Raw genomic sequence first — 19,729 nt, forward strand, 5'->3', positions numbered from 1 at the left:
CACTCGCCTCTTGCCTGCGGCTCCAAAGGCCCACCCCACTCTCCTCTCTGCCACCCCTGCACACGTCAAGTGCACTGCAAATGGCCACCTCAATCCCCATTCCGCACCACCTCCCCAAACACCAAGCCCAGTCTGTTTCCAGATCCTACTTTAAAACTCCTGGTCAAAAGAAGAAAAACAGGACTGCCTTCGAGTTTGAGTTCGAAGGTTTGAAAATGCCAGTTTGGAGACTGGGAGCAGGAACTGAGCAAAGAGATAGCTGACAGTTTCTGTGAGGGGCTCGATGATAAACTTCTGGGTCAGAGACCATGAGGTCTGTCACAGCCTCCTCAGAGGGAGGGTCGCCAGGGAATGATGAGCAGCAAGGCTGGGTTCCCAAAATACTTATTTACAAAGACATTTGGGGGGCCAGATTTGGTCCCAGGCTGGAGACCGTCATCCAGGAGGCACAGAACACAGGGCTTCTGCTGCTGGGGACTCTAGTGAAGCACAGCGCACATGCGTCGTAAAGGTGCACAAATTTACGAATCACCACGGAGCTGTCATGGCCATGTCACTGTCACACCTGCTTTGGCGGCACTTGCTCTTCACTTGGACATCACTGACTGTGGAGATCTTGCAGCGGGGCAACACCACTCACATCGCACTGGCTGGCTGTCAATCACCCCCCGATGTGTGGTTGTGATGTTAACGGTTGCTGAGTTACTCCTGGGGACCTGAAGGCCAATTTTGCTGAGAATGCCAGTTCTTCCCTTGGGCCTGCAGAGTCCCCTGGGTGACAGGAAGGGTGGGAAGGCTGGCTTCTCTGTCTTCATGCTCTGCCCCTCTGCTGCCTACCTCAGGGTCGGGCTCTACTCAGCTCTGCGTGTAGCGTGTGGGTAGTCGGAGAAACATTTTGCCTGGCCTGTGGAACAGGTTTTGACTTGACCTTCTCTTGCCTCTCTCTCCTCCTTCAAAGCTAAAGACATACCTACTAACGGTTGTGACTGGAAACACCGTCACCTGTAAAGGGCGAAGAGGTGGCACGGAAGTCCCTGGAAGACCTCCATCTACTCCCAGGAAGACAGGGATACCCTCCCCTTGTGAGCACCTCTCTCCCTCACCACTCCCGCCCCAAGTCGGCAGCCCCTCCGCCTCCAGGGGAGAAGCCCGTGTGCCAGCAGCGCTCTCTTCTCCACTCTGGCCACTGAGAGCCTTTACGTCTCCCCAGCAGGATGCAAGCCTCCCCCTGGGCCTGAGGCCCTCGTCTCACCCCTCCGGCTGGTCCACTGCCATCTTCCACCGCCTGCTGAAGGGGGCCCAGGGCCCATACGACCGCTCCTGAGGACGACCTTAGCAGAAGCACCTCACCGTCAGCAAGCTCCCCGCTGCACTTACCAGGCTCCTTTGGAAATGTCCTCTCTCTCTCCACAGCTCCATCCTAACCCCAGTTCTTCCTGCTCCTTACAGAGGGGACTATTGTGTTGTTCACCTACCTTCCTCCCCCCACCGCCTGCTTCCAAACGAATCCTGGAATTATCATCTTGCTCCCTCCAAAAACTTGCAAAGGCTCTTCACTTTGCCATGCAACTTCAGCTCAGTGGACTGTGGGCAGATGTGTACCAACGCCAAGCTTTGCACTAGGATCTGGGCACCGTGTCAGTTTTCTTCAGATTTGGGGGCTGAATCCAAAGGACACAGATCCATCACTGAGAGCCGAGTCCAGGAGCATGGCGGGGTCTCAGCCCATGGAAACCAGGTGGCCACTGGCTGCATTCCTTTCTGGAGGCCCCAGGGGAGAATCCACTGCCCACGCACTCTGGTTGTGGTCGTCGGCAGAAGGCAGTCACTTGCATTTGTAGGGAGAAGACCCCCAGGTCCAGCTAGCTGGACCCAGGGCTGTCCTCTGCTCCTGGAGGTGGGTGCACTCAGCCTGCAGGCAGCAGCAGAGGTGGGGTCCTCTCACATCTCCGTGCCCCACTCCTCTACCCTCCCTGTTCACTTTTAAGGGCTAATGTGATTGGCTTGGGCTCCCTTGAATAATCCAGGCTAATGTCCCCATCTTGGGGTCCTTAACCCTACTTACATCTGCAGAGGTAACATGGTAGCCACGGGTTCTGTGGAGTGGCACGGACAATCTGGGGGATTAATTCTGCCTGCCTATCAAGATAGAAAGGTGAGGAGGGTCTAATCCTGCCTCTGGGGCTTTATCAGTGCAGGGAAGGAACAGACTGCCAGCAAATGACCACAGGCCTCCAAGGCATCCGCTACACTGTATCAGAGAGGGCTCAGGATGGAGAGAGGGTGGCAGGAGTGTTTCAAGCTCAGGAAGGGTTTCCCTAGGGGAGTGCCCGGGAACGCTGCTGGAGGAAGGAAGTCACTCTGAAGAGGCCGGCAGATGAAGTCAGGAGGTCATGATGTGTCCGGGGGCTTGCACAGCAGCAAGTACTTCCAAGCGAGTGGCAGGAATGAGGAGTGGACGGGACGTCACAAGGGATTAAGATTCCAAACACAAGAGTTTGGGTTTTTAGCACGGCTGTGACAAGCAGAATCTTGTCGGGTAAACTGCCTTTGTAACAGGACAGAGAGCAACTTGGCAAGGACACTATCAAAACCTTGCTAACACCGAGGAGGGAGGACCCCGCATGGGCAACGGATTCCGCCTATGGGACAGGAGAGGCCAGTTCTGGGTAAGTCGCTCCAAGCACTTAGATACCACGTGGGTACTCAGGAGCTGACACGGGTATGCCCCAGCAGGCTGCTACGAGGTCACTCTGGAACGGCTCAGGTGGTGTCTCTGCTGACGGTGACAAACACCAGTCATACTTAAAACCTGAGGGTGCCCAGGTTAATCAGGCCACCACAAAACCACCGCAGGTCAAGGGACAGACGGGAGGCTGGCACTGTCAGTGTCACTCCTTACTTTAGAATGTGAGGCATGTGATCACGTCCCCAGAGCTTCTCCTTTCCATCTACAGAAATGACGCCACACAGGTCCCATGGAGAGTGGAGAGAGTGGAGAGACACCTGAGGAGCACAAGCATCACAGTCTGTGGGAGCCTGAGGAGGGCCAAAGGGTGCAGCTCACTCTGTGCTAATGCTTTTTAAAACGTGTGCTCCCTCTGACCTGTGCTCAGGAGCTAAACTGGAGCCACTGTGTGATTGAAGAACAACACTCAAGCCCATCACAAATCCTCGGTATTGTCACGGAAGCAAACTCAGGGTTTCAGGAGAGCAGCTCTGTACATCTGCATGGGACGGTCATCTCGATCTGAATAATGCCAGCAGCCACGCCAGCAACCACTACTCGTCCTGCCCTGCATTCACAGCCCAGCCGGGCAGGCGGGCAGGCGCTGCAGTCCAGTCGGAGCAGAAATAGGGTGGTGTGCCCTGGAGTATCTGGCTCTGAGCTCGGTGCTGTGTCTGAGGACTGCTGGGTGGCCCACGGCCTGGCGGGGACGCACAGCCTAACAGAATGACTGCTGCAGGAGAAAACTTCTTACCAACACTTTGCCGTGGAATGACTTCAAATGCCACCCAGTGGGATGCAACTTGCATAAGTTATGCAAAAAATGTGGATAACAAGGGGTCACTCAATTCTAAGTGAAGTTCAAAAGTACATTTATTTAAAATGTTGGCAAGATATCAATATAAAAGAAAAGAGTATAAGAAATAAAAATAATCGCAGTACAAAACATTTCAAATCTTTAACATCCATAATTTAGATAGCAAGGTCTTCATTTACATCACTTTATTTGTAGCTGAAGTTCCATATGGTTTTGTGAAAACATTTAAAAACCTGGTAAATGAATCATAAAACCTAATGTGGGCTCATAAAGTCATATAGTACAAAACATAATTTATGTTTCCTCAGAATAAAATCACACATCTTAATAAGATGCAGTATAAGCAATACACGTGTTCTCCTGCGTCTGCGTCTTGTCCCTAAGGGAGCAGCTGGAAAACAAGCACATCTGAAGGAAGCCCTGGTGTCGCCATGATTGGTGGCCAGCCCTGGGCTTGGATCCGGGCTGCAGCACACAAGGCCATCAGTTGAATTTATACGTGGGCTTGTTGAGGAAAAGGGCTTCAAAGGCAAGGCAAAAGAGAAGCATAAACAGACCTCTACAGCTTTAGGTGTCTTAGAGAGTGCTGCAGCACTCTCCTTACCTGTCCCTACCACAAGGGACTTCAGACCCTGATGCACATGCAGGGGGCCACTCAGCTGGAGCCAGCCCTGGAGCCTGTCCGGCCTGCCTGATGCCAACCCAAGCCACACCTGAGCTCAGCAGCCGGAGTCTCCTCCTAACTAACACAACCAGTGCGCATCCTTGGGGGTCCACATCCCCAAGCCCCAGCACAAAAACTGACCCCCCCCCCCCCCGTGTCCCCAAGAGCTCCTGCAGTCCTACACACACACTCTGGCAAGATTTTTCAGGCAACTTTCAGGCTATGGTATCAAAAAAGGTCCTAAAATAATATCCACAAATCACTCATGTAAGTTTTTAAGAAGACACAAGAGGACATTCATAAAGCTCAGTGCTCAGGGCATACCTACAGAGACTGAGCAGGTCTTCTGTCACCTCCCTCAGAACTCCTGCCTTGCTTCTAACACCCTGCTCTGTGCCAAAGAGGAGGGGCTCTGAGCCAAGCAGCATCCCCACCACGCAGGCTCTGACCGCTGAGCTGACCTTGGTTTCTGCAACAATCCCTCTTAAAGTGCCTCCACCACGGCACCCAGAGGGTCTTCTGCACAACGCTCTGGTGTTAAAGCTCTGTAACACTGCGTTCCTGTCATCTTTCAGGGCCAGAGGAAATGTGCGATCAACTGAACAATGGACAAAGGAGGAGCACACCAAGGACTCAGATGGACCCCCTCCTGACCTCTATGGCTATGCACTCCCCACCTGAAACACAGATCCCCGTGTCACGAATGGCCCGTCAATGCTGGCCTCCGCTGGAGGTTGTGGGCACCACTGCACTCAGAGAGCAGACCCCGAGCCTACCACCCTGCCCACGGGGAAGGTTCAAGAAACATGACCCAGGCACAGGCATAAACTGGGGTGGAAACACATTTTTGGTAAGGATTGTAAAGTACACTTTGCTTCACTTAAGGCTGTTCACACATTAGAACAATATTTCATATTTTTAATAAGGACTTAAAAAAAACAAGGCTTATTGTTTATCTGATTGCCTGAAATATAAAAATGTTACAATCATTCTAAAAGCCTACTCTTGCTGCCATCGCAGGGTGCTAGGAAGTCACTCGCTGCGAGGCTTCTGCGCTGCTGTTCTCTGCCCCATCTCAAAGCTCCAGGGGCAGAGTGCACACCATCTGCACCTCACTTTGAAAACTACGACCTCAGAAACAAGTGGCTAAAAAGAAGATAATACTTAACACTGGTTTATTTTTGCAGTATTTCTCTTTTATCCAACTACATCAACCAGACAGCGCGTCCTTTCTAGTGAGCAGTTTTCCTGAAACCAACCCTAGGTCTGTGACGTCATGCACCCCGAAAGCACCCAGGGCCAGGTGCCAGCGCAGAGACCCTCACTTCTCTTTCAAAAAGGATATGATTCATAGTCCAGTGTCTGCGTGAGCACCCCAGTGAGGACAAACTCCGCGTTGTGCACCTCTGGGGGAAGCAGAGCCACACCGTTAGGGCCAACCCATGCCAGGCCGCGCTCGCAGGCCCAGGACACGCCGAAGGACAGACCAGACCGTGCCTACCTATTCCGCGGGCAAAATACTCTCCACACAGGTGCAGGTCGTTTTCACAGGATATCAAGATGATCTCCGACAGGCTCTGAGGAAAAGAAGAAGAGCGCCTCAGTGACAAGAGCCTCGCCCGGGAAGGCCCGGGGACAGCACAGTCCTCCTCGCTCACCTTGTTCTGCTTGTGTTCCATGAGCTTCCGGAAGGACGGCTGCTTGGCCAGGACTTTCCCTCCAGCACACTCCACGATCGCTTTCATAGTTGAAAGGCTTGGGCAGATTCCAGGGGTGATATAGAAATATTTTGCCTTAAAGTAAAATTAAAACGTACATACTATTTTTTGAATGCTCTGATTTTTAGAATATATACATTTTCATACTCTACCCTGAGATTTTAACAAAATGTGGAATTTCCTGAAATTTTGAAATTGAATTCCCCCACTAATTAGGCCTAGAAAAACCCCGGAATGTCAGTTTGAGAATAACTAAGCACTTTTCCATATGAAATATGACCTGTGATAATCAAAAGTGACCAGATCCCTAAGTTCCTAAAAGAAATAGAGTCAGGGCTGGGGCTGGGGCTCAGTGGCAGAGCACTTGCCTAGCATGTGTGAGGCACTGGGTTCAATCCTCAGCACCACATAAAAATAAATAAAGGTATTCTGCCCATCTACAATTACAAAAAAAAAAAAAAAGAAAGAAAGAAAAGAAATGAAATAAAAAGAAAAGAATGGAGTACTCTGTGAATAGGCAAGACTGTTGTAAGCATTTTTCACAATGGGAATGACTGAACCCAGGGTACACTACCTCTGACCTGCATCCCCAGCCCTCTTTACTTTTTGAGACAAGACCTCATTAAGTTGTTGGGATGGGCTTGAACTTCATCCTCCTGCCTCAGCCTCCCACGTAGCTGGGAAGACAGGAGGCACCACCACACCTAGCTCACAATTTCTATACAGTTGTAAATCCATATTCCCTTTCACCACACTTCCTGCCGAGCAACAGACTGACAGCACCACTTCTGGCCTGCAATCTTCCTTGTCTTTATTTTCTACTATCTGGACTCAACCACAGTCAGAATAACACTGATGCCTAAAGACTTAACTTTGTGGCAAGCTTACTCCTATGTATGTCAGGAAATACTACTTTGTTTTCAACTGCTCTTAAAAAAATAGCCAAATAAATATGTAGACAAGTTCGATTACTTTAGGTAGAGTGCAGGAATGCATCCTAACTCCGTATTCCAAATCACTTCTAATTCCTAAGCTGGCTCCTTAAGAAGTTCAAAGAGCAGATTATCTTTATTGATTTGTTTAGCTCTTTGATTAAAAAAAAAAAAAAGAATTCCCAACTGTTTCAAATCTCTTATCTAACAAATATTTTAAAATCTTTAGTTCTGAATTATTTATGCAACTTTCAATTAATATCTTTTCAAGTACCTTCTCCAGCTGAATACATATTTATTAAGAAGAATATAAGCAATGTCCTTGAAAGATTTGCTAAAGGCAGAAAAATGAACTTCAATGTCCGTTAACAACTGGATTATTTATGACCATCTCCTCTGAACATCTTATCTCTAATAAATCTATCAGTTTGATTTTTGTACCAATTTTTTTAAATTTTTTGTTGTTATAGATGGACACATACCTTTATTTTATTTATTTGTCTTTATGTGGTACTGAGGATCGAACCCAGGGCTTCACACGTGCTAGGCAAGCACTCTACCACTGAGCTACAGCCCCAGCACCATTTTGTACCAATTTTTAAGAAGCTATTGTAAAGAGCAATTCTCCAGGGGTGCTCTGCATTTCCCCACAAGGTGACCACATGTGGCAGTGTCCTGGGAGGAAAGGCCACTAGATGGCCAAGTGATCACCCAGTCACCAGCACGTGCAGCTGGACACCACTATGTGTACCCTGGCTGATGTGGGTTTTCCTCCCAGTGTACCTTAAAGAGCGGGGAAACGTGTGCTCGTTTTAGTGACTCTTCCAAACTGAAAGAGAAAAGGACTTCAGCCTCAGCATCTCGAAGGATGTAGTTCTGCTCATCTGGAAAACAGAAGTACACACACTCAGAACACGCAGGGGCCTGCAGCGCTGGGGCAGCGCAGGTCACTGGTGGCTCCTCTGCCTCTGCAGCCTGGATACTCACAGCTCCCCCTCGTGCTTCATTTACCTCCCTGAAGACAGCCAGACAGAAAAAGGCACATGTTCTTTCTCTGAACAAGAGACTGTCAACTCCTTAAAGAAAACCGCCCAACCAGGGGCCCTCCTGGGCGCTGCCCCTGCCTGCCTGGCGCTCACTGCAGTCCTACACCGTTCTGGGAGCTGGCCAGCTCTCCCAGTCCAGGCCGTGGTGAAGAATGCCAGGCCTCGAGGGCCAGCCTCAGTGGCCTCCACATCCAGGTGTGAACACGGCCAACCCAGCAGAGCCTTGAAGGACATGAGCGTCCATCAGTGAGTATCAATTAGGTGGGTTGGTCACACTTCACTGGCTTGCCAACACACATTCCCTTTAAGGGTGTAAAAGTGTACAGTGCTCAATCTTCTCACACACATACACACACACACACACAATGGGCCTCCATCAACTTTTAAAGACTTCTGAGGATTTTTAATAGCCTGGCTTTCAGTGTTTACTGGCCTTCAGTTTTAACACCTTCCCAAGGTGCCAAAGTTAAAGTACACAAAACGTCCATCTTCTTATGCCGTGTCTGTGTTCAGAGAAGCCTCCTCCTGCACTGCCTACCCACACAGCACGACGGACAGCTGGACTCGGCCAGACATTCCCAAGGGCAACGAGGGGTGGAGAGCTGGGCCAGGTGACATGTGTTCCAGGATTTGTGGGCCAAATCCTTCTTCCTTTTCTCAAACACTGCCGGTAATGACAGTGGCGCCACCGTGATCCCAGTGACTCCAAAGGCTGAGGCAGGAAAAGAGGGTGGCCAGTGTGAGGTCAGCCTCAGCCACCCAGCTACAGCCTACCTCACAAAAAAATAAAAAATAAAGAGGGCTGGGGATGCAGCTCAGTGGGAAAGCATCCGTGGGCACAGTCTCCAGTATAGAAAAAAAGAAATCAATGCTTTACAAATGTGAAAAGCTTTCTTTACTCATGGACAGTCTGCCGACCCTCTGGCAGTCCCGTCACTACATAAACTCAACATCCAGCGCAAAAAACGAGTTTGGACACAGACCTTATACTCTATAAAAATTAACTCAAGGTAGAAAATAATATGAGAAAATCTACGTGACCTTGGGTTCAATGATGACTTTTCGATACTACATCAAAGGCATGATCAGTGGAAGAAAAGAATCCATAAACTGGACTTCACCTACAATTAATAACATCTATTCTATAAAATACGTTTTCAAGAGAAGGAGAAGGAAAGCCACAGACTGGCAGAAAATGTTCGTAAGAGACTTACTGACAGAACTATTACTAAAACTCAACAGGAAGAAAACACACATCCTGATGAGAAAATGGGCAAAGGTTGTGACCTCACCAAGAAAGATGAATGGCAAACGGGTAGGTGAAAAGACAGTCAGCATCAAAAGTCAACCAAGTCATGCCTACACACACCTGGCACAACCACCAGCATCCAGAACACAGCACCACACGCTAAAAAGCACGTGGAGCAACTGACTCTCAGCCATTACTAGCAGGAGTACAAAATGGTACAGTGGAAGACAGTTTGGCAATTTCTTACAAAACTAAACACACTCTGACCACGGGATCCAGGAACAATGCTCCTGGTGTTTACCCAAACGAGCGGAAAGCATGTCCACAAAAAAGCCTGTGCAAATGTTTACAGCAGCTTTAGCGAAAAATGCCAACATTAAGAAGCAGCCACATCCTCTTTCGTAGGTGAAGGGATAGCAAGAGGACTGTGCTCAGTGCTGAAAAGCAGATCAAGCCACAGGCAAACATGGAGGAATCTCACATGCACACTGCTGAGGGAAAGAAGCTATATAATTGCAAATACAGGACTTTCTGGAGAAGGCAGAACCACAGACACAATAATAAAACCATCAGTGGTGGCCAAGGGCTGGTGAGGGGAACACGAACAGGCAGAGCTCAGGATGATTGTTCCGCAGGACCCTGTAACTGTGGCTGTCCGTCATTACACATCTGTCGAAGCCCAACAAATGTGCAATGCCAGGAGAACAAGAGGGAACATTATGAACCATAGGCGACCACAGCCCAAAGGTCCACACAGGTCCACTGTAACTACTGTGCCACCCTGGCGTGGAATGCTGGTCATGAGTGTGAACATGTGTACATGCAGAGAATCTCTGCCCTTTCTGCAATTTTGCTGGGAACCTCAACTTACCCTAAAAAAAAAAAAAAAAAAAAAAAAAAAAAAAAAAAAAAAAAAGGTTCCTTTTAAACAGAATCATTACTAAGTTGGAAAAATTCTCTTAGAAACTCTAGAATTTGGAGGGTACAATATAAATTTTCTCAATATTAAATGCCTATAACTGAACTACTTGATAAGTCTCAAAGATCAATACAGCAAACATCTATTCACAATGCAATAATGAAATAAAAGTCATCCAGAATTTTCCACCAAATATGAAATGTGAATTTTTTAAACAGATAAGAGAGTCTGTTCTCACAGATGGCAACCCTGAATGTATGGGAACTGGAAATTCACTACACAATCATCTGCAACCTGGCAGGCTGGGGCCACCAAGCAGCTCCGAGAGTCCCAGAGACCCACACTGCAGGGCTGTCATGCTATGTGTGGTGATGGAGCAGGACAGCCCCCCGGAGCCCACCGCCCCCTACACAGCAGAACTGGAGGAATCACAGCATTTCAACTGAGAACAGCATGTCACATTCCACACAGCATGGCTCTTCATGTTACAGAAAACTGGGGACACCACAACACATCTGTAGTAATTGTATCTACAACTATTTCTTCTGTCTTGTCCTCTGTTTCATTAGTATCTTTTCACTTAACAAAAAAATTTCCAAAATTTCAAGATACTACTTAACATGTAGTAGTATGTGTTATTCATGGATTCCATACTTGCAATCTGCCTGCTCTCAAATGCGTCTGTAACCCCAAAACCAATGCGGGGAAAGCTTGTCTTGCCCTTGGTGCCTGTGCCCCTACCTACCAGACCAGGGGCCCCTGGGATCCAGGACGCACATGGAGAATCTTGCAGATCCTGCTGGGGTAGGGTATAGGCAGACACGATGACCAACGGAACTCAAGATGTAAAGGCTCATGCTCATCTGGGCTCTACTGTCTCCAAGGAGAAGAGCACAGGACATGGGCCTGCTGTGCACGTGGCAAGGACCTAAACACATGCAGGGGCCCTCCATGACCCACAAGGGTCCTCCCCACATCCAGCCCCAAACGCAAGCACTCTGATCCACAGCAGCTCAACTGAAAGCAGGTCACAACTTGTCCCTCCAATAGGAACCAATGCTCAAAACTGTACCTGGACATCTGCGTGCACCTGTTCTCCCTCCAAAAAGAGGAGAACTTGCACTTCATAGACAGAGAGACTGTCACTTGCGGCCACATTTCCAATAGAATACACGAAGCAGAGAACAGAGGGGGATGTGGAGTTATGTGTCCCTGACATCATTCAGATGACCAAGACCTTCACATTTCACCGTAAAATGTAGAGATACCAATCAGATGAATCACTGGCACATGAAATAAATTCATAAGCTTAAATGAATAATTAGCAAACAACACTCTAGTTGTATATCTGGATGAAAACGCAGATCAATCTGGTAAAGAGACCGAAGCCCCTGGCACAGCACAGCAAGCCGCCACTCACCAAGGAACTTCTGACACTTGAAGCACTCTTCCAGCCACTCCGGCGTCACGATGTGCTTTACCACAGAGATGGCCGTCAGGAACTTCACAGTACGCGTCACCTTGCTGGCGATGAGGTGGGTGCACTTCTGCGCAGACTCAGCAACCTCCCCGCCAAGGATGTAGAGCTTCTGGAGCCAGCAACGGAGGGAAGGGTAAGTGCCAGTGAGCAGAAGGGCTGGGAGCAGGTCGACCACCTGGCCCAGAGCCACTACGTGTGCAGCAGGCACAAAGGGTACTTCTGCAGCCATCTCTGCAGAATCAGTTGCCCAGCAGCAGCAACTGCCCTCAAAGAACTAGCAGAAGGGCCCAGGAATGGCAGCTCACTTCCAAGTAAAAAGTGGACATGCCCAGACCTTCCAAAGGAAAAGAGGGGTCACTGCTGCCTCACTATTTCCATTTTAAAAGTGATGGCACAGGGCTGGGGCTGGGACTCAGGGGTAGAGCGCTCGCCTGGCATGCGTGGGCCCTGGGTGCGATCCTTAGCACCACATAAAAACAAAATAAAGGTATTGTGTCCACCTACTTAATTAAAATATAAATATTTAGAAAATAAAAGTGATGGCATGAGACTGGACCAAGAAGCAGAGTGTAAGGAGACCTCTAGTCACACTCACATCTTAAAAGCAGAAAGAACAAATTAGATTTATAATAAAAGCACTTATAATTTCTTTTCCTTAAAAGAAATTAGGAGTATGACGTATGAATCCAGCCTTATGTAAGCCAGTTATTTTTTGAAAGTGTTTTATCAGTATATAACACCCACACAGAATAGCGGGTCTCACTGTGGCACACACACACAGGCACAGGATTTGATCAACTTCAGTCCCCAGTATATATCCCCAGAGGTCCACTCATGACACCATCCTCCCCACCAAAACCAAACAGGATCTCATCATCTCTCATACTGCTGTTTCAAAAACTATATTTTTGATTCTGTTCCCACTTACCATTTAACATATACAACCTCCCCCACATCCTAAGTTAACCTCCTTTTTCCCAGAAAACTAATCCTGATAAACTGTGTTTCAATCAGAGAACCCGTAGAGTTCAACGGGCCCCTGGAAGCCAGAGACTTTATGGAAATGACATTCAAGTGGCACATATACACAATGGAATATTAGCCATGAAAAAGAAGGGAATCATGGCATTTCCTGCCAAATGGATGGAACTGGAGACTCTCATGCTAAGTGAAATAAGCCAATCCCCCAAACCAACAGCCGAATGTTCTCTCTGACATGCAGACGCTAGCACACAACGGTGTGGGACAGAAATTCATTGGACTGGATAAAAGGGAATGAAGGGAGGGGGAGGGGAAGAGGAAAGACAGTGGAATGACGTGGACCTAACTTTCCCATGTTCATATATGAATACAGGAACAGTGAAACTCCACACCACATACATCCACAAGAACGGGAAGCTGCACTCCATGTACGGATGTTAAAATAGATTCTACTGTCATATATAACTAAAAAGAACAAATTTTTTAAAAATAAAAAAAATGATATTCAAGTAATTGTAAATGTCACACAGTGATAAAAATGGCTCCTGGGTCCCACGTCTGAATAAAAAACCAAGCACTGAAATGTGACGTTGACGTATGACGTGACCTTCAGAACTCGGCAGGAAGTGACTTGATGACTAGATGTTAACCAGACAGACTCCTACAGCACTTCATAAGAGAAGAGCACCACGACCAGACGGCCGGGTTCCACACTGGCTTCACGAGCAGCTAGCCTGAGACACACACACACACACACACACACACACACAGTGCTGATGGGCCCGCGGGGCAGAGCAGCATGCAGGTCACCTTAATGTACTGCTGAACCTGGGTAGGCTCGAATCCCGTGAAGAGCACAAACGGGGTCAGCTCTGGAGTCAGCTTTTTAGTAGGAAGCGGTACATCTTCAATCCTACAAGACACAGGCACCAAACAGTGAGGAGCTCAGTGTTTCCTGATAATCAGAGTGTTCCTAGTAGCAAGGGAGTCATCAGTCCAGCAGCTACGAGAGTGTGTGTGGTACTGTCCTCCCTTTCCTACTGACATCAAGTCACCCCAAAAGAGACCATGTCAGAACTGCCAGGAGAGGCACCGGCTAACTTCTGGTTACATCGATGTGCCCGTCCTCATCGAGTCCCCCCCAGCTCACCTTTTAAATGCACTTTGAATGGAGGCAATATTAAAGCTGGTTTTCCCACTTTGCTGACTTTGCTAGCTTCACTATTTTAACACTGCTCTCCACTTCCTGCGAGTTTTAAAACTAACTGTGTGTGACTGGGGTGGACCCCCACTGTCATAGGCAACAAATCGTAGCTGGCCAAGGAAGAGCGCCCGGTGGCCTGCTGTCCTAACTCCAGCCTGTCGTCCGCCCTAAGGACCCAACAAGCTGCCCCACCACAGCATGCAGCCTAACCAGGCCTCCAGGCGCTCACACCTGCCTGGCACATCAGTACATCGTATCTCGGTTTATATTTGAATGAGATGGTCAAGCAAGTTTATCTGTGGCTCCCAAACCAATCTCGTAGTTAGGATCTCATTCAGCTTGTGAGCTGGACCTGGGAGGGCAGGAGAGGACAATGGGGACAACTCGGCTGCTTTTCATCCACAGGCTCGGAACCAAGGTTGCTCTAGAACCGAGAAAGAGGTGGCTTGGCACCTGCTGTGCTCTGCTCCCTGACCAGACTGGCCAGCGTGTCTGCACCAGACGAGTCTAAGGTCTGCACGTGAATCTGCCACACAGGCCACCCCACCACAGCCAGCCGCCTGAGGCACGCCTTCACCCCAGCTGCCCAGCTGCCTCGGGTCCTCTTGCCCGCCCCGGCCTCCACTGCCCGCCCCGCCCCGCCCCGGCCTCCCTCCACTCTGGCCTGCTGCGGGCCACACACCTGGACCCAGGAACCGCAGCTCCGGGCGGCCAAGAGGCCCAGCGAGTGCTCTGGGGCGGTGCACCCACAGCACCCTGGCCTGGGCTGGCCCAGGGCTCCAGCTGTTGCCCCCACAGCAGCTTCTGTTTTAATGCTGGGGCTGTGGTAAGCTTTTACTTAAATAGAAACTTTTTTTGTTGCTTTTTTAGTAAAAAAGCAAAAATTTGTCTTTATTCACTATCTGCAGCAATAAAATGAGGCGCGCTGTGACACATCATGAAGGAGAGAAGTGGACTCTCAGGTCCAGCTCGTGGGAAATACCCCGACGCCAGCACCAACCACCCGACTCTGGGAGGGGACCTGTGAAGGACAGCCAGATCATACCTGGCCCTTTTGGAAGAAGGCTGGACGCTGGCGGCTTCGTTCTGCTTCAGCTTGGGAGGTAGCCTTCCACCCTGTAATGCAAACACCGCACATCAGCTCAGTCTCCACGCGACACAGAAGCCTCAGGGCGCGTCGAGGGACCCAGTCACCACGGGCAGCCAGAACCCGCTCGCCACCCTCAGGACAGAGCTCACCTGGGGAACTGGCCCAGGCAGGCCGGGGCGGGGGGAGGCCGGGCTCCAGAGACCCCCACGTCACAGCCTCTGCCCGCTTCTGTCCTCACCTCGTGTCATATAGCCAGTCCTCAACCCAAACTCCTCAGAACTGTTTTTATTTCAAGTATTTTATCCTGTGTCCCAACTTGGAATGTGAAAACTATAATCCCTGCAGTCACATCTCCCTAAAGAGACTACTAAAACAGGAACATCATCCATAGTATCACGAAAGACACATGACCATCAGATTAGCAGTGCTACCTAAGGCAAGACAAGGTACTGAACTTCCTGACTTCATCTCAGGAAGGAGCCGAGATCCTCTAGAACCAGCTCAAGCATCTGGACTGGGGCAGAAGAGAGCCAGGCAGGAAGGAAGAAGAACACGCAGCTCCCTGTGGGGTCTTGACAAAGCCAGCCCTCAATCCTGCTCTATCCTTGTCCACTCCTCCTCTACATTTTTTTTCGGGGGGTACTGGGGATTGAACTCAGGGACACTCGACCACTGAGCCACATCCCCAACCCCATTTTGTAGTTCGTTTACAGACAGAGTCTCACTGAGCTGCTTAGCACCTCGTTCTTGCTGAGGCTGGCTTTGAACTCACCATCCTCCTGCCTCAGCCTCCTGAGCTGCTGGGATGACAGGCGTGACATGCACCACCGCACCTGGCCCTCCTCCACATTTTGAACTCAGAGGTTCACTCTGTGTCCCACCACGTGAACCGCACTGCTTTCACAGCCACCTCCAGACCACGTCAGTCGCCACAACTCCCAGTCCCCGACCACCACTGCTGCTGTGTCCAGATGTGCAGATCTGCACAGCACCTGAGACCCACCCGGCCTCTCGGACCTGCAGGACCAGCTCCTCCTAAGCCGCAGAGAGGCATCCTCGCCATGTTGCCCAGGCTGCCTAAAGCTGCTGGGCTCAAGCCATCCTGCCTCGGCCTCCCAAGCAGCCAGGACCACAGGTGTGCACCCAGGGGGCTCTGGGACTCTGCATTTTAAAGATACAGGTTGCCGTATGTGACCAGGTGTACGTGGTCCTAGGTCTTAGACCACAAAGCACTGACTAACAGGGAGGACACTGCTGTCCTCACAGTGCCGACATACCTCAGGCAACTGCGGCAACAGAGGTTCCAAGTGAAATGACCGAAATGGCCCCGTCTGTAACTGGACAGACACTCAACGTGGAGAATCAGCCAGTCAGAAAGCAAGGTTCCACCTGTCCACCTTGTGGGGTGAACGGGACCCTCCACATCCACAGCCACGTGCCTGGAGCGAGCCACGCCCGCACTCCAGCTTCCCAATGGAGCCAGCCTGGCCTCCCAGGGGCCTCCCCGGCACAGCAGCCTTTGGCCTCTTGCACTCTGGCCTGCGGTGGGCCCCACACCTACTCTACTAGCGGCCTCCACCTCGGGCCTCTCCCCATGGAAAGCAGGACTGGCCTCCCACTTTATTCTGTTCTCCAGGTCCAGACACAGTCCTTGGCTCCTCAAGGCAACAATGCTCCCCGCCACACACAAGGACGGACAGGAGTCACCAGCCATCAGAGACACAGGCCCGGGGCACGGGACCTCCCATGACAAGGAGGACACAGCCTTCACCTGTGATCACGCTGGCAGATGATGGGGACGTTTTCACTCCCAAACACGACCTTGAAACACACCCCACCGCACTGCAAGGCACAGCAGTACCAGGGGATGTTTCATCTGACGTACCATCAACAGCTCTGCCGACACCTTCAGGGGGACTCGCCAAGCGTCTAGAGAGAGAGAGAGAAGGTACATCCCACCATGACACTCTGCTGTGCAGACCTCTCCTGGGCTGCTCATGCCGACCCAGGGAGGCAGGAAGAACTGCACCACACGTAGGAGACAGGTGAGGACCAGCTGTGAGCACCGAGGCTTCCAGTCCTGCGTGGCACCTCTGTGAAGTGGCACACACACAACTGGCAGCAAACACGGAGACCAACTGAAGGCACTTGTCACCTCTCTCCTGCCGCGTGGCTAGACACTTGTAAAAGAGGGAGTCCAGGTCTGGGTGTCACAGTCTGGCCACTAACACATGAGTGACGATGAGATGTGACAGGAAGGACACACCCGAGAGGGAGAGGCTCACCAGTGGGACCAGCACGCTCACACTGTGGGCAAGAGTCCCTGCAGAGTGGCTTCGGAGTTGAGGTCAAGCCAGCAGGTGCGTTACAGGGACACAAAACAGGGCTCAGGGACAAGAAGAGCTTTCCCATGATTAAAGCCACCCTGGTAACATCAGGATGGGCTTCCTTAAGAGAAGGTCAAAGCACCCCTTGAATGACCTTTGTGAACCCTGTTCGACTCTGCAGGGCAGAGGAAGAGCTCAGGGTCACCCTGTCTGCGGGGGAGTGGAGGGGAGCCTCCCGGGTCGTGTCTCTCAGACCAACAAAAGCCTGGGCAGCAGGCAGAGGAGTGTGGAAAGGGAACGGGAAGAACAAGACCTGGCGGAGGCCCCCGCCGCCCAGCCAGCGTGTGAGCCCAGGTGGCAGGCGGCTCCCAGCACTGAGAAGCCAGCCGGGGGCTCCACTCACCCAGCAGATTCAGAACCAAGTGCTGAGTGGGCGCGAAGGGGTCCTGCAGGTTGAAGGCTGTGTAGCGGCTGTACTGGATCTGCCGCAGGGCCTCGAAGTTCCCCAGCAGGATGTCCCCCAGCCACTGGGCGTTCACGCACGGGATCCTCCACTCTTTGGCTTTTTCATACTTTAAACCAGTTGGTCTTTTTTGTTTTTGAGGAGAAAGCATATTTATTAAATGTTAGCACTATCTACTGTAAATTGGTATTTATTTTCACAAAAAACAGAAACATGACTCCAAGCAGCAGTGGCGGGCACACTCTGCGTCCCTGGTGCAGGCACAGGCACGCGGGGCCTGACTGGGCCACAGCCGCCTACGAGTGCCGCCTGCACACCTCATTCCTTTACCGAAACCCGCCAGTCCCCCTTCCACTAATCCCTTCCAAGTCACAGCTCAAGTGACTCGCAGGTGATCCTGCCATGCTCCCATGAACATCACTGCCGTGCTTTTCACAGACCTCAGTCTACCCAAGCACAGCACATTAGAAACAGCGGTCCCAACAGCCGCTCTGCGGGGTGTGACCTCCGACTAAACGTGGTTTCCAACTTGGCTTACTCTTTACAGATGAGCACTGTGTTGCTCCGGCACAGGTACCCTGTGTATTTGGCACCTGCCAAATACGCCATTAGCTTCAGGTCGTCCCTGTCACTGTCAACAAATCCAGTCACGGAGATAATCTACGGAAGAAAGAACAAGTAAGGTTAGACCCAAAACACGAGGACGACTTCTTCAACTTCTTGGTTGCTCTCCTTCTTTTGCATTACGGGGCATACAAGGTAATGCCAGTCTTAAGCAGTAACGGGCAGACCTTCATCACCAGTGACCTTGCTGCAGTGAGACCTCCTGGAGTGGAGCACTGTGGCCCACCATGACTGTGCACATGCGCCCAAACTAAGGAGGCGGGCACACTCCAAGCATGCACACTCTGCCATAATGCTGTTGTGCAAACTGGGACACTGTTGCAACTGTCACAATTACCTAGCAAATGACTACCTAGCAAAGGATAACCAATTAAAATATGCCTCACATAATCCTAGCACCTCCGGAGGTTGAGGCTGGAGGATGGCGAGTTCAAAGCCAGCCTCAGCAACAGCGAGGTGCTAAGCAACTCAGTGAGACCCTGTCTCTAAATAAAATACAAAATAGGGCTGGGGATGAGGCTCAGTGGTTGAGTGCCCTTGGGTTCAATCCCTAGTACTAAAAAAGAAAAACAATGTACTTCACCATAGAAAGGAAGACAGAGGGGACAATGTGTGACAGGGCTGACCGGGGCTGAGCTGGGACAGGTCTCTGCCAGGCCAGGCTGCACTAACATGCAGCCCTGTCTCTGTCTCTTTGTGCCAGGGCCACAAGAGCGCTGCACATGACCCCTTATGGAGGGAAGGCACACGAGATACCAGGTCCAGGAAGAGTGTGAAGACGAAGGGACAGGGCTGAATGCAGTGTGGTAAGAGTGCGGGAGCCACGACCAACAGGGTTCCGTCAGGGATGTGAAGGAGTCAGTCCTCTACTTCCCTCGACAACCCCAGTGCCAAGAGCTTTAGACGGGCAAACCCACAACTGATAGTGTTCTCCAGCAGTGGCTGCTGCTAGGGCCAAATGCCTAATGTGTGTTAGGATTTCACACCGCGTCAGAGACTGGAGAATCCGTTAAATATCTACTACGTGCAGGAAACTGACTGAAATGGGAAAGAGAGGAAACAAAGAATCCCCACACCAGGCACTTCTCAGAAGGGCCAGAGAACACTGAAGAAGGAACAGACCTTCCACGCTGGACAGGCGCCCATTTCCCCGAGAAGAGTGGCCAGAAACCACACAGGGGCCCCTTACATGCTGTGAGCAGGGCTTTCCCCCTGGGGGGAAGGCCACTGGGAAGTGAAGGGCCCGATGAGGTGGCACCATCTTCCTCCTCTTCAGCACCGTGTTCAGCCAGTGCGCAGTGATACACCGCTTTCTTTCTCTGATCGCCTATCGAACACAAGACCACAGGTGGTTGTTTGGGAATTTTTTCTACAATGGGACTGAACTCAAAATGGTAAGACTGGATGAGTACAATGTCCCATTAGCAGATTTCATGACATTTAGCACACAATCTGTAAACCAGCAAACTACAACAGTGTGGCTGATT

General features: G+C 50.6%; 1 protein-coding gene across 2 annotated transcripts in view; it reads right to left on the minus strand.

The window, feature by feature from the left end:
• Positions 1-3,589: 3,589 nt before the first annotated feature.
• The window catches only part of PAXIP1 (PAX interacting protein 1), a 47,275-nt gene continuing 31,135 nt past the window's right edge, over positions 3,590-19,729 (minus strand). The window contains exons 10-21 of one of the 2 annotated variants that reach the window (XM_081284190.1): positions 19,432-19,569; positions 18,157-18,278; positions 17,559-17,743; positions 16,714-16,757; positions 14,784-14,854; positions 13,345-13,447; positions 11,494-11,662; positions 7,643-7,743; positions 5,868-6,002; positions 5,711-5,786; positions 5,555-5,615; positions 3,590-4,044 (exon numbers count right to left, since the gene is read on the minus strand). In XM_081284190.1, the coding sequence (XP_081140316.1) occupies positions 4,029-4,044; positions 5,555-5,615; positions 5,711-5,786; positions 5,868-6,002; positions 7,643-7,743; positions 11,494-11,662; positions 13,345-13,447; positions 14,784-14,854; positions 16,714-16,757; positions 17,559-17,743; positions 18,157-18,278; positions 19,432-19,569 (1,221 nt within the window). In that variant the 3' untranslated portion in view covers positions 3,590-4,028. Of the gene's footprint in view, positions 4,045-5,554; positions 5,616-5,710; positions 5,787-5,867; positions 6,003-7,642; positions 7,744-10,854; positions 11,357-11,493; positions 11,663-13,344; positions 13,448-14,783; positions 14,855-16,713; positions 16,758-17,558; positions 17,744-18,156; positions 18,279-19,431; positions 19,570-19,729 lie in introns of those variants that run through there. The other variant, XM_081284191.1, reaches the window with a different exon arrangement.

The sequence above is a fragment of the Spermophilus citellus genome (assembly GCF_964194105.1).
Source record: "Spermophilus citellus genome assembly, chromosome: 3".
Lineage (NCBI taxonomy): Eukaryota > Metazoa > Chordata > Mammalia > Rodentia > Sciuridae > Spermophilus > Spermophilus citellus.